The sequence below is a fragment of the Rhopilema esculentum genome, chromosome 5 (assembly GCF_057945365.1).
Source record: "Rhopilema esculentum isolate cy_ngs chromosome 5, ASM5794536v1, whole genome shotgun sequence".
In the NCBI taxonomy this organism is placed as follows: Eukaryota; Metazoa; Cnidaria; class Scyphozoa; order Rhizostomeae; family Rhizostomatidae; genus Rhopilema; species Rhopilema esculentum.
Window position 1 is genome coordinate 4,560,105 of NC_142819.1, and position 13,958 is coordinate 4,574,062.

At 35.8% G+C, this 13,958-nt stretch overlaps 1 protein-coding gene across 1 annotated transcript; it reads left to right on the plus strand.

The window, feature by feature from the left end:
* The first annotated feature begins 55 nt into the window (after positions 1-55).
* Positions 56-8,538, plus strand: LOC135689948 (protein ABHD13). Its single transcript, XM_065207316.2, has 6 exons — positions 56-192; positions 3,209-3,782; positions 4,120-4,367; positions 5,054-5,158; positions 5,459-5,566; positions 7,244-8,538. Exons 2-6 carry the CDS (start codon positions 3,260-3,262, stop codon positions 7,340-7,342), a joined length of 1,083 nt encoding a protein of 360 aa, XP_065063388.2. The 5' UTR covers positions 56-192; positions 3,209-3,259; the 3' UTR covers positions 7,343-8,538.
* Positions 8,539-13,958: the final 5,420 nt, after the last annotated feature.

Here is a 13,958-nt window from a genome sequence, read left to right on the forward strand (position 1 = left end):
GTCAGTTTCTGGTTTCTGCGAACACTCAGGAGGCGCTATATCATCCAATTCAACGCGTTGGTGCGCTTATTTTGGTTGACTGATAGCGAGATTGTAACTTTGGCATCAACGATACAGAGAAGTGAACCACTCGAAGTGGAGAAAGGACAGTTTTTACTTAACAGTGCAGTTGAAGACATGTGAACCACTGTGGTAAATACAATTTACCTAAAAATATTCTATTTCCTCATTCTGTCTTACCTATGAAAGTCAAATTTCGTTTGTAGAAGATCTTTTTTTGGATTTCCAGCCTCTTGTGTCACTGTCTATTTTTTAGCATTGTAGCCTATTGTGTTACATTAAATCACCGCCATTATTGTATTATCGTCTTCTTGTTCTTTAAATTCAAGAGAGCTATAGATGCAGCTTCTGTAACATAACACTGCTATAATATTCATGTCCTTGATTAAAAATTTTCTTAAAAGCAATAAGTAAAATCAGTGGATCACAACATTTGTCAGACCAGTCTGGCGAGTGTGGGATGTGCACAAACAATATTTTTTCAGAGGCTTGTCTAATGCACACACAAAAATAGGGCTGCACACACATTTTTCTGGATACTGGAAAATTTTTAAGGACCACCCTGGAAAATGTCCTTTCTTGGTCTAAACAACATTTTCTTTGAAATTTTGAAATGCTGATGAATGGGGACTTTAGTATTCATAAAACAACTTGAACTTGTGTTGGTCAGTATCAGAACCATCTGATTGTCACAAGTTGAAAAACTTGCTGTCTGTAACTTAATTAGAGAACATTTACCACGTTTACTATGTGCATTTTGTGAGCAGATTAAATTTCTCTAGATGATCCTCTCCTTCTGATTTGAAAAGCTCTGGTATGCAAATACATTAAATGAAATATGAGGCACAGCTTTTCAGGGTTGCTAAATGAAATCTGAAAGTTTTGTCAAGTGAGAAGAAGGGGGTCTGGGGGTATTCCCCAAGGAAACTTTTTAAGGGCCGCACCCTATAGATTATTGCATAATGGCCCTGGAGTCATCTCATATCTCAGTATTTTGATATGATATATTGAAAATGACCTATGCTTGCCATAAATCCTTTGATGCCCAGAATTAAAAATCTACTGTTTAGCATATATTTCAGTTTTCTGAGAAACTACAGTCTTAGGTTTATTCTCAATTTCCTAAGCCAGGGATGGTAAGAATGTACTCTGTAGAGACCATTCTGTGGACTGAATTATGTTGAAACCAACTGAATGAGTGAACTTTTAGAGGGTTACATTTCAATCTCACACTCCCACTTAGAAGTTTGACTAACTACAAGGGAGGAAGGTGGAAATAATTGAAATTTAATCATTCACCAATTATTGCTGTGCACACATTGTGAGACAAATTGACAAATACTTTGCTCATTAGAAGCTTGCTGCATACATTGTATCAAAACTGTGCACACTGTGCACACACTGGTTGTCAGAAATTTATTTGCAGGAGAATTAACTTTAATCCAAACCACTATAAGTTTGTTGTTAAGGGCATACCGAAAAAACCAGACCCTAAAACCCTGAGACCCAGGACCTAACATTAAAAAGGACCCTTAACACCAGAAGGATCTTCACCCCGATAAGACAATAGTTGATCACAGTTGACTGTCATCATCGCACCATGAGGACACATAAACTGTCAAATTTGCTTTTGCTCCTACTACGGCGTTCTTCAGCATATTATTCACATCAGCTGCTCCCTTCAAATGAGTCTGTCATGGAGTCAGACAGCGACAAGGAAGTTTAGGGCATGTGCAAGGAAATTTCCTTAGCTGCTGCTTGGAGCTTTTGCATGTTTTTTTATACTGCCAAAACTGATCACATTTCAAGCCCCTTTCAGGGAATTCTATTTCAATGAAGCAATGATATTTAGGCAAGAACAGAATTGAGGCCCCCTAAATGTTGAGCATCTGCTACACCCATCTCCGCAGATTGAAGTGCGATGCTAGTTATGGAATTAGATTTTTCTCACATCAGTCTTGTAAGACCAAAAGATTTTCTAAGACATTTATTTGATGCATTTAAAAAGGTATGGCCAAATGACATGTTACAGTATGTTTGAATAATAGTGTTGAAATCACTTTGTCTTGAAGGTATTTTGATATTTAAAGCCAAAATGTAAGACAGACATTAGGCACTGACGTTTTGTAGTACAGTGGACGATATGCCTTTATCTTTTGTTTATTTAGTTAAAATGCATGAAATTAAAATTGTTTGTGCAAATGTGTACAAAGATGTGTTACCAATAGATTTGTAAGAAAATTATAAGTGCTTTAATATTTTTCATTTCAAGTTCTGCCCTGTAAACCCTAATAAAATCTTAAGTATTTGAATATGGAGTGCAGAATGAAGTTTCTCTGGGAATCTAAACAATGGGGAAGACAAATATAAAATTTTTTCTGTTTTCAGAAAAGGTTCAACTTCAATAAAAGCAATATGTTCAAATAGGTTCATCAAAGGAACTAAGAAAGCTAGAGATGAACATTGCAATGCTGGAACTTATTTCTCTAAGTAGTGTAAGCTTGAACTGGACAGTTTGTATCAAATGAATTGCAAATTTGCACATTTGGAATTTTGTTGTTTAACCAAAAATAACAATTAAGCAAAGACAAACTTGTTAATGATGTCCGCTGCAATCACTACGTTAGTAAATGGGACTAATCATTCTATGGCACTGCTTGATACTTGCACAGCAGTCTGATTCATGTCAACTTTGTTACATGCCTTGGCTGCTTAGGTTGAAAGCCCAGTAATGATAACAATTATAATAGCTGGTGCCAAATTACAGTTTTGGATCAGTTATCCAGAAGGATATCACAGGCAGAGACCAGAAATACCCAATCAATGGCAGTATTTGTGGAATTTCTTCACACTTTTGTTGAAATTTTTTATGGAAATTTTATTGTTAGTCAATATGGATGCCTTATGTTATCTAGAGGCTAGCAGCAAAGTGTGCACATTCAGATAAGTGTTTGGAATAATGGCGGAATCTTTATAATAGCGAAAAATATGAATAAAATTTGAATGATAGCAGAGACACTGTATGTAGAACAACCTTTTAAACATGTCAACATTCAATATTTGTCAAATTGCACTGCCACCCTGTTATATAAAACACACATAAAATGATAAGAATAAATTTGGTGATAATAAATTTATTTATTTTTAGATATTCCAGTTTAGACAATAATTTGCAGTGAAAACCAAGAAACAGTGCAAAATGCTTCCAGATGATAATTATATTCCTGCCAACTCTGGTTTCCGAACCATAGAAAAAGTAGCAAAGTTTGTTTTGATTCTGATCTACAGATGCTGGAGAGGATGCAGTGCTGGAATCTTGTCCTTAATCTTATTATATTGGATGTATGGTGGTGTTGTAATCTTTTTGCTCCTTGCAAGTGCACTTGTTGGTGCATTTTATCATTTTCAAGATGGACTGTTGTATTTTCCTGATCAGCCAGAATCATCTAGGTTTTTTGTTCAGTCGCCTCACAAATTGGGAATACCATTTGAAAATTCATACATAAAAAGCAAAGATGGCATACAGATAAATATATTGTTGTTAAAACAGGCAGAGCGGAGACTTTCAGTTGCCCCAACTCTGATTTATTTTCATGGAAATGCCGGCAATATTGGACACAGGCTTCTGAATGCTCACCTTGTTTATACCTACAGTGGTTGTAATGTATTGTTAGTAGAATACAGAGGGTATGGTCGAAGTGAGGGATCACCAAGTGAAAAAGGTATAAAAAATTCATCTTAATATATATTTTTATATGTTAAGTTTTTTATTTATATTCTGGCTCTGCACAAGGAATGCTTTATTTTGAACTTTGATTCTGCTCTTTCATTACATGGTTGGCTCCAATTAAACTTCCCAAGTCTCTTCCCTATAAAATAAGTAATAGAAAAATTATATTTTTTGCAAAATAAAACGAGAGATGATCAATCTTTTGCTATTATAAATGATTATTTTTTTTTTCTCTTTGAGATGCAAAGTTTTGAAAAGCTACTCCAAGAAAGTTTTTATTCAATATTTTCCTCATTTGCTCAGTTTACTTATGATTCATTATTTTTTAGGACTTTATTTAGATGCAGAAGCAGCCTTGGAATTTCTTTTAAAAAGAGACGATATTGATCATGAGAGAATTATACTTTATGGAAGATCTCTTGGTGGTGCTGTGGCAATAGACCTTGCAACTAATCAAGATTATTCAGAGCACATTTTTGCACTGATTATTGAAAACACATTTACAAGCATTCCAGATATAGCCTGTCATATGTTTCCATGGATTCAAAAGCTACCAATAGTCTGCTACAGGAATCAAGTATGTCTGGTTTAGTATCTCCTCTTTAAAATCCATGTAAGATCTTTAAGACAAGTTTTAATGTTTTACATACATATTGTTTGGCACACTTTATTTCATATGTTAATCTTGTTTCAGTTTTTTATGGTTCCCACAGCTTTCATGAAGTAGGGCTATTTAGCTCTTTTATTTTATTGTTTTGTATCATTTTAATACACAAACTATTCTGTCTTTCAGTTTTGTTGATAGAATTTCATAATCATAGTAAAGATAGTCAGTCAGCAAAAACAATGAAGATTGAGGAAAAACATAATATATTATGTACATAGATAATAAGATATGACAGATATAAGAGTAAATTAAATTTTTCTCAAGTGAACAGGGTGAAGTCTTTTTCTTTACTTTTTTGTATTTTAAATCTTCAATTTGTAATTTAAGCTTTAATGATGCTCCTTAGAGTATGAAATGCTGGAAAATGACAAAGGGTGAATGGAAATATAGCCCCCCTATCCCACGTTTCTGGTCACCTTTGCAAGTTTTTAACAGTTCATAATTAGATCATGTAAGGAGTGTCATGAGAAAAATTTTAGTATCATTGAGTCTTTTTATTCAGCTTGCATATCGGTATATCTGTATGTAAAAGCACCAAATATAGGTAGACAACTTTTTAGTTTTGTGTATTATGCAAATTTCGATTTCCTTTGTAGTTTTTATCAATGGAGAAAGTCAAAATGTTGCTGGTCCCAACGCTCTTCATTTCTGGCCTTGCAGATCAGCTTGTGCCCCCTGCAATGATGCTGGATTTGTACAATGTAAGTTGCCCGCATTGTTTTTTTTAAATACAGCAATTTTTGGGCTTGCCTTTGCGGATAAACATTTGGTACTGTTCTGTTTTCTTATATTGCTGTTTTTGAAAAGTTCAGTCTTTAAACTCAAGCTATCTAAAGCAATTTGCATTTTTCATTTTTGTGGTTAAATCTTTTCTTAAAAGCTCTTGTTACAAAAAGAAGAAAGAAACATTCAGAGAAAGTTTTTATTGTAAAAACATTTTTGATAACTAGTAAGTTGACATGTAAGTTTTTGATGAAAGGGAAGATTTTTTTGTTTTCTAGGCTTCAACAGCCCCGATGAAACGACTTGAAACGTTTGTCACTGGGACACATAATGACACCTGGCAGTGCTATGGGTATTCTGAGGTTATAAACAAATTTCTCAATGAGGTTAGTACATGCTGTTGTTTTGCATGGTTATAACTGACCTTTTATTGTATCAAACACTCTTAATGAAGTTCTCTAATTTTTGTGCCCTCTGCTTTGAACTCTGGTCACATTAATGATGATAGCTGTGGTTCTGACAAAGGATGCTGGATGAAGCCCATTGAATTTAGTGAACTGAATTTCACAAACAATCAAGATTTACATACATGAATTTTTCCTAAAACATTTTAGCTATCAGCAGGAAACTTCGGATGGTCTTTGGGATTTAAAGTAATGATATTTCTTTAAATATCGGAAGTGTCAGGATAAAAGAGAGCACGAAATAAAAGCTGCTTGGAGTGATTCTGGACAAAACATTATGCTTTAAAAAGCAATTGAGTTACATTTGCAAAAAGGCTGGCGAAAGCTACATGCTCTTTCGAGAATCTCTAACTTTCTTGATACTGAACAACTAAAGAGAATAATGAAGGCATTTATCTAATCCCAGTTCAACTACTGTCCTCTTGTTTGGATGTTCTGCGATAGAACACTTAATAGTAAAGTTAATCGTATTCACGAACGGGCATTGCGGATAACTTACAAAGATATGAAATCAGATTTTGACACAATGTTACTCAGAGACAATGCGGTCCCAATCCACAGCAGGAATTTACAACTGTTGATGATTGAAATTTATAAAACAAAATATGAGCTCAATCCTACTTTCATGAATGACATCTTTATTGAAAAACACAGTACGTATGGGTTGAGAAGCTGCCACAATCTACTACTGCCACAAGCGCGCACTACGTGCTATGGTTTAGAGACGATATCATTTCTAGGGAGTGGATTGTGGCAGGCACTTCCCAATGACATGAAATAATCAGATACCCTCTCCAGCTCTAAAAGGAGAATAAAATATGGGAAAAGAGAGGAATGCAACTGTAGACTTTGTGGACCTTTCGTGGCTCTGGTTGGGGTCTTGAATGGATAAATGTATTGTATTGTAAATGCCAAAAATGCTGTAAAACATTGTAAAATATGTATTTATGTATATATACTTAATTATTTCTGATGTTAGATATATATGTATTTTTATTTTTTTATTTTTTAACAATTTTACTTTTTAGTAGGCTTGGATTAGCTTTTATTTTGTAGCTATTTTTATACGCCTACTTTAAATGAATAATGATAATAATGATAAAAGCACCACCCACATTCCCTCACATCACCCATCAATCTTTCCTCCTCCAGTTCTATCATCCCATTATTTTTCTCCGCTGCGCTGTATTCACACCATTCCACATCAACCAATCCGGCATCACCATCGCACATTTTAAATTTATCTACTCGTTCGTTACATTTACTCTGATGAAATATTGGTATTTATTAAATTCAATTCATGTGACTACATAGGATTCTAGTTGTCGTGTTGCTTTGTTCTTGACTATTATTCGTATCTTTTCGCTGATTTGAAGCTGGTGACAAACCTACACATACAGCTGTTTATTTACCACTACTATTACGTTAGACCCCTCCCTCCGTTTGTCAGCTGTTCCGCGATCCTTGAAATGTTCGCTTTCCAGAAGTTAGTTATTGTTTGTTCTGGTAATTTTCTTCCCTCACCAACTCCACTCTTAGCGGTGTTAACGGTTCTAACTTCTTTCAACAATAGCTCATTCGTTACAATTTATTTTACAGGTGGTTGATGCGAGAAATGCAGGTTTAGTAACAAAGCCCCTGCGAAGGACTAACCAAATGCATGAATCTGAAAGGAAAGGAATGCCTAAAGATATCTGATAGTGAATGAAGTGTTTTGTCGGATTTTTGTTATCAACATTTGTAATTAGTCAAGTGGACCCTTGTTCCTTGCATATTATCGGATGCCCAAAGGTAAAAAACCCTATCTGTCAGAATTACCTTCATAGTCTCTGTTGTGACTAACTACTTAGCTATTATGATGATCATCTTTAATACACTTTAAGTAAGGTCTTTTGATATTATTTTTACTAATGCAGCACATCATTCCCTTCATAATTCATTCTTAGAACAATACAAATAATCTAATGCACGCCATAGGGCCAATTTCACAGCAAGATCGTCATTTGAAAGAAGCTTCGCAGATGTTCTCTAGTACGATCGATGTTCAGCTTACGATCGAAGTGCGATATGTCAAAATCGATGTTCAATTTTAAAACAAATAGATTGTTGCGAATCTTTCGTAATTTGAATGTGTTTCGCCTCGAATTTGAATGAATGCGCTCTTCTCAATGTAAGGGATGCTTGGATTCAAGTAAATTAAATGCAAAAATATTCGTCGTGACAAACTTTCGGACAAAGACTTGTCAGAAAATTTATTTGTACAAAATCTACAGTTGTCCGAAAGTTTGTCACGACGGAAATTTTTGCATAAGCTGCACATGCGCAATGTGATTTTTTTATCTTTGAATCTGCATTCCCATAACAAATTAAAACGAAAGGAAAAGTTACGGTTTTTAAAGGTAATGTGTCCATCCATATAAAAGAACTGCGTATACCCAACTTGTCAAGCCATCCATCAAAATAACGGCTTGCGATTGGTCAGCAAAACTGCTCACATAAAAAGATAACCTCGCAGCAGAGTGGTGAACACAACGACCTTAATTGTTGGGGCGATCGCATGAAAAATCATATGTTTCTGGAAACCCCCGCAGAGTTGCTTGCTTTAGCTGGATACATTACCTTTAAGCATGAGGCTGTTTGGAAAATGTTTGAAAACAGCGGTTTTTCCAATTTGATAGAAATACCAGTCCAAACAAATAAAATTCATCGTTATTATCGTCTATCAAAAAGTCACTGTCACTTCTTCTATTATACCAAAAGGGATTAGCATGGTCGGAGTTGATGACGCTATAGAACTTAACCTGAGTCAGAAGACCCTTTAAGATTAAAATGTGAAAGCAATTATAAGCACATAAACCGTTGAACAAGTGACAAAAAAAACGCTACCAAGAAAATTGGTGTTTTTTTCTTTCATCTTCTATGTATTTTAGAAACGTTTTTTTCGGAAGAGGACTCCGTTCGTGAAGGTGGCTAGTCTTCTTCATAAGAAACTGAAAAAGTTCTGACTGACGCACTGACGTAGTGAAGACGTGTTTTATTTGCTCGGTCATAACTTGAATGGTTGGAAATTTGAATGACAAATCAAATGACAAAGATCACGAATCGTTTCACAATATATTTGGAGCTATCAAGGCAATAAGGAGAGCAAAAAACAGGCTTAAATATGAAGTCATCATCTCGCACATTTACACAAAAAAGGCCTTAAGCCGAAAACCCTCTCTGGAAAACGATCTGCGGATCGGATCAGATCGTGTTGTTCTGATCAGATCCGTTCGATCCACGGATCGTTTCAGATTGGAATGCCATGATGCAAGTGCTCTATTGTTTAAAAAGTTCTAATCCGATTTTGATCAAAAGAAAACTACTGTACCGGGACGGTTTAAAAAAAGTTGAAACAGTTTCAACTTTTTTCGATCCGTTTCGATCTGTTGTAGATCAATCATGTGACCATTTTTGCATCCAATGCGCGTGCGCAATACAAAATCTGATCCGATCCGCGGGGCATTTTCCGGAGTAGGTTTTCGGTTAAGGCCAGCCTCTAGAGTCAGGAAAAGCAATAAAATAACTATTTTCTGCCTAAAAATTGTCGAGAAAAAGATGTAATTTCTCACTTCTTGTCCTGGTCTATCTGAAGTTTTTTCCTGTATAAAGAAAGACAAGTTGTTATATTCCAGAGTATTTGCTACCTAAGAGACAAACGGTTACAGTAACTCATCGCAAAGAAGAATCCTAGGAACTTGCTATCTGTCTTTCTTTGCTTTAGCATATTGTGTTTAAGAATCTTTTCAGGCTGAGAAAAGTTTATTAATGAAACATTTTTCTTCATGATATGTTGCATGTTGACCAAGGAACATTTGTAAGTGTAGTCTGGGTTTTAGCATTTTTGTGCTCCTCCTTTCACAAAATCTTTATCTTTTACTTCTAAGCGACTTTCCGTATTATTTGAATTCGAGTAACCTTGTATGAGACATTTTGGCTCTATTCTCCCCAAAATGCAAGAGGTATGCCTATCGAAATAACAACCTTCGGCCCTGTGAAATGATAGTATGTACCTTTAAGGTAAGAAGCAAGAACAGTTTAACTCTTGGATGAAGCTCTTCTTTGCCGTTATTGAATGGATACTTTTTGTGCTAGGCCCTGTATCTTCGCGCGCCGGTGGAAAAGAGGTTTATGCTTGTAGAAGGCAAAATCTTATTATCATTCAGACAATCTTTGAACATGAATGAAATTCTTCCACTGTCAGCAAGGCAGGTGCTTTCAAAAGACAATTGCAAAATGGCATGGTTTTCTTTGTGAAAATGCAAAGTCTAAAACACCCCATAAACTAGTATGTGGGAAAACAGCACGTACAAACTAACAAAATAACAAACTTCAAGAAAACACTATATACGAAGATATCATTAAATTCGTCCAAGATATCTTGCTTTGCAAAGCGTCATGTTTTAATTACTTTAGCAAGAGACCTTTATTTATATCTATTATTGCTTTCGAAAATTTTTCTGCCCTCTTTTTTTACCACGTTTTAGAACGCAGTGCAAAACATACTTGGCATGATGGTTTCTTCTCATTATTAGAGATTAGAAAGAGAAAGGTGAAAGGTTTTTATTCTAAATATGAGGGAAAATTTGCCATCTCCAAATGAAGTACGAGTTATTGTTGCGCAAGACAAAGGAGGAAGCATAATATTCTGTGCTAAAATAATTTAATCGTTAGCCACTCGCGCATACACAACAAAGAGTCATCACATCACAACGGTTGCGTGTTAGTGCGCGCGCAATTGACAACTGCTTGTTATTCCTAGCTTAGGATATTGTACATATGGGATGCCAGTTTATTCTAATATCGTTGCATCACCATTCACATGTTTCTTTACAGCTAAAGCTGCCTGAAACTGGCAACATTCATAAAAAGCAAGTGATTTTCTTTACGGTAAATGTGTAATGACATCCTTATTAAAGACTCTTGTGCAACCGGCATGCTTTGCGACTATATTTTCAAAACCGGCCTAATATCGTACTGCATGAAAATACAAAACACAATCAATTTCTCAAGACAGCTGCTGCTCAAGATCCTTCAATAATGCTAACATCGGCATTGTTTGTAAGACCAAACAGGTCTTGCCTATAATGCCCGAAGGCAAAAACTAACTAAATAACTAAAAAACATGCTCTACATTTATACAACTTCAACGAAGTAACAACTTTAAATGCCTATAATAATTTCTTTGTCCTTTACTGAAATATAAAAACAGTCCTCTAAAGTTTTTAAACGTGTATTTGTTTAAATAACGATTGTTCGACAAGGCCCTAAAGAATATCAACTTTACGTAAGCAACTATTACAAATACAATTAAAAATGAACTACAATTAACAAAGAACGTGAATAAAATTGAAAACGGGATAAAGTAAAACCTTTTTATTTTAAGCAAGGTAACACCAAATACAAATGCAAAGTCCCAGTATCATAATATATCTTGCTATCTTTTGCAAAGAGATTGTTGAGAATTTCAATATTATTGCTGCATTTGTTAAGTCATTTATTAGGAATTTAGCGTTTTTTCCGTCAGTAACACAAGCATCAATGCCGACAAGAAAATATTTTAATATTGGCTTGTAAAGGTAAGTTCATATTTGTTTACTACGTGGATGGAACAACTTTCAAGGTTCAAAAACTGTAAAAACTGTTTCTGTGCTCCCTCCCCCTAATTATTATAAGGGTTTGAAAGGGACAGTTTCAAGCCTTCTTAACTAACGATTGCGGGAAAATTTTTACTGATTAAAACTGCAGTTTTTCCATAAATTTATTGAAGAATCAATTTTCAAAAAAATTCAGGTTATCTTTCAGCACATTTCACACGTTTGTTTTTTGTGGGTAGTGGTAAAAACGTCCAAAATAGGGCTGAATCTACCTGCGAGGCACATTTGTTGTCATTTTCTTGAATTGTGATTGGCTAATGGGGTAAGGAGAATTTTGGTCGCTCAGCCAATCAAAGATTTGGAACCAATGCTCACGTTGTCCCTTATGGAACGATTCGATTTTTTCATGAATTATGACTGTGCAATGTTAAATATTAATATGAAGGAGTTTGGGTTTGTTTATTTTCAAAAAACGCGCGAAATTATTGTGCTGACGACCTTACTTGTACTTTTTGTTTCATTTTGTTCATAAAAGTTGAGAAAATCTTTAAAAAGTAAGCGGAATGTAAATGAAGTTGTCAGTAGACCTTTGACTTTCTTTTTTTCCTGCACCTCAACTTTCTTGGCAATTCCCTCGGTCGGCTTTTTAGCTAAAAAATAAACCCTTCAACTTGTTTTTTAGCCTCTCAAGAACGAATATTCGTTGAAACCCAAACAATAGCCGCTCTTTGAGTTGCTCCATAAGGGGCGATGGCCTAAGTTTTCACTAACAAAAGTGGCTTGTAGCAATGTTGCTCGTGTAGAAAGAGAGAAAAGCTGACAAGAGTGTCTTTACACAAGCATGTAGATTATACAACAAAGAGTGCGTTTGTAGTAAGTTGATTTTGTTAGGAAGTTAAAAAAAGCTGAGGAAACAATTTTTACTGAAATCGTTAATCGTTCCATAAGGCGCGACGTGACTCTATTTATAACATAACGCTTTTTATCCCCAGATACTGCTTCCATCTTGTGAATTTGTTTTGTCGGCAATCTGTTGGTAGGGCCTGAAAGCATATAGCTATAAATACCCCCCCCCCCCCCCCCTAGAAAATTCTTGTCGGCAAATTTTCTAAAAGTAGAGTTTTGTCGGGTTTTACTTTCGAAGTTCTCAATGCGATAGCTTTAGCAAAAAGTTTGGGTAAGATGAGGATAGGACCAAAAAAGTATCACCAAAAAACCCTCAGCAATTCAAAATAGGTACAGATGACGCTATGGGTGTCACTGAGGAGCAAATGTCCACCAAAAATTTCAAATGGCTTCCTATCGGCAGCCGGAGTCTAGAATCTAATGTCCAATATCCAGGGCGACCTAATTTCTACCTAAAGTTTGGGGACAAAGTTTATTGAAAAACTCTGAACGTTGATCCTGGAGGTACTGGAAGCCACTGTAAGCAGGGCTGCTGAGGGGAGCAAGGGGGCAAAGTGCCTCAGGGCCTTGAGGTCGAGGGGGCCTCAAGTAGTAATGAACTTCATTTTAAGAATAAAATCAATGAAACGTAGAAGAAGTATGCCTAAAAATAGTTAAAAGTTTTAAACGATTGCAAGAAAGGACTGCAAGAAATATTCTGAAATGCATTTTAAGATAATCAAAAAGGCGTGGTCGCAAATAATTTTTGCTCGCTCCGCCTTCGAAACCTCTTGGCGGTCCTATTAGTAAGATCTACTGATGCAAACCAAGTACCCACAGTCACTCGAAAATTGAAGCGATGATTGACTAACGAGAACATACTCTTTGATAAACAAAATAAATTGCGTCAAAATACCACACCCAAAAATTGGAATACCGTAGGCCACGCCCTATTTTGTCGGCAAATTTGTGACTGGCACCCCCTAAGTGAAAGTGATTAGCGACGGCCCTGGATTCATCCCCAGATTCATCCCCAGATTCATCCCCAGATTCATCCCCCGATTCGAAAACTTGCTTGTACTGCTCGAAATGTGTCGAAATGATAATGATTAGTAAGAAAATATGTTATTTCCGGAGTTTCCTTTCTATTTCCACTCGATGAAAGCTTTTTTCTTGCCAATTTATTATTGATGTTTGTAGCGGGCCTAGGCATGCGTATTTTCCATCCCCAGACAATGTGTAGCAATATGCGGTTCTCCGTCAATTTCTACTAGATAAATGTCACTTTTCTACCACTTTGTTCCCAGCAAACTTTCCATCCCCATAGGGATACCATTGCCAAACCTATGACAGTAAAGCGTTTCATTGTTCGCGAGCGATTCAAAACAGGGGGCGTTGTTTTCAGTACATATGCTACAAGCATAGGGGAAAAATGTACTTGCCATGCGCGCGATGAATCACAGGAGTTACAGATTTCAACACAGCTCAGCACCATCATGACAGAACATAAAGTTCCCACAATTGTCATAAGACTATTGTGTAATTCTAGAAGGTTTGAAATATGCTTTTTTATGTGAAAATTATGGAACAGACATTATGGTTTGCCTTTTGTTGGAACTTCTCACGTCATTATTCATGCGTCAAGTACGCGGAGACTGACTAGTAAGCTCTTTGACGTGTGAATTCACAAATGGTTATAAAATGAAAACCTGCGAAACGCGATTTATCCACATAAGTACATACGAAGAAGAAACAATGCTTTGTTTACGGCACCCATTTCTACAAAAAATACC

What these genes read in the sequence shown, in the direction of transcription:
- LOC135689948 (XM_065207316.2), top strand. Translation starts at nt 3,260, where the DNA reads ATGCTTCCAGATGATAATTATATTCCTGCCAACTCTGGTTTCCGAACC. An exon ending in GGGATCACCAAGTGAAAAAG is followed by an intron (nt 3,783 to 4,119) that starts GTATAAAAAATT and finishes ATTATTTTTTAG; the next exon opens with GACTTTATTTAGATGCAGAA. An exon ending in TGATGCTGGATTTGTACAAT is followed by an intron (nt 5,159 to 5,458) that starts GTAAGTTGCCCG and finishes TTTGTTTTCTAG; the next exon opens with GCTTCAACAGCCCCGATGAA.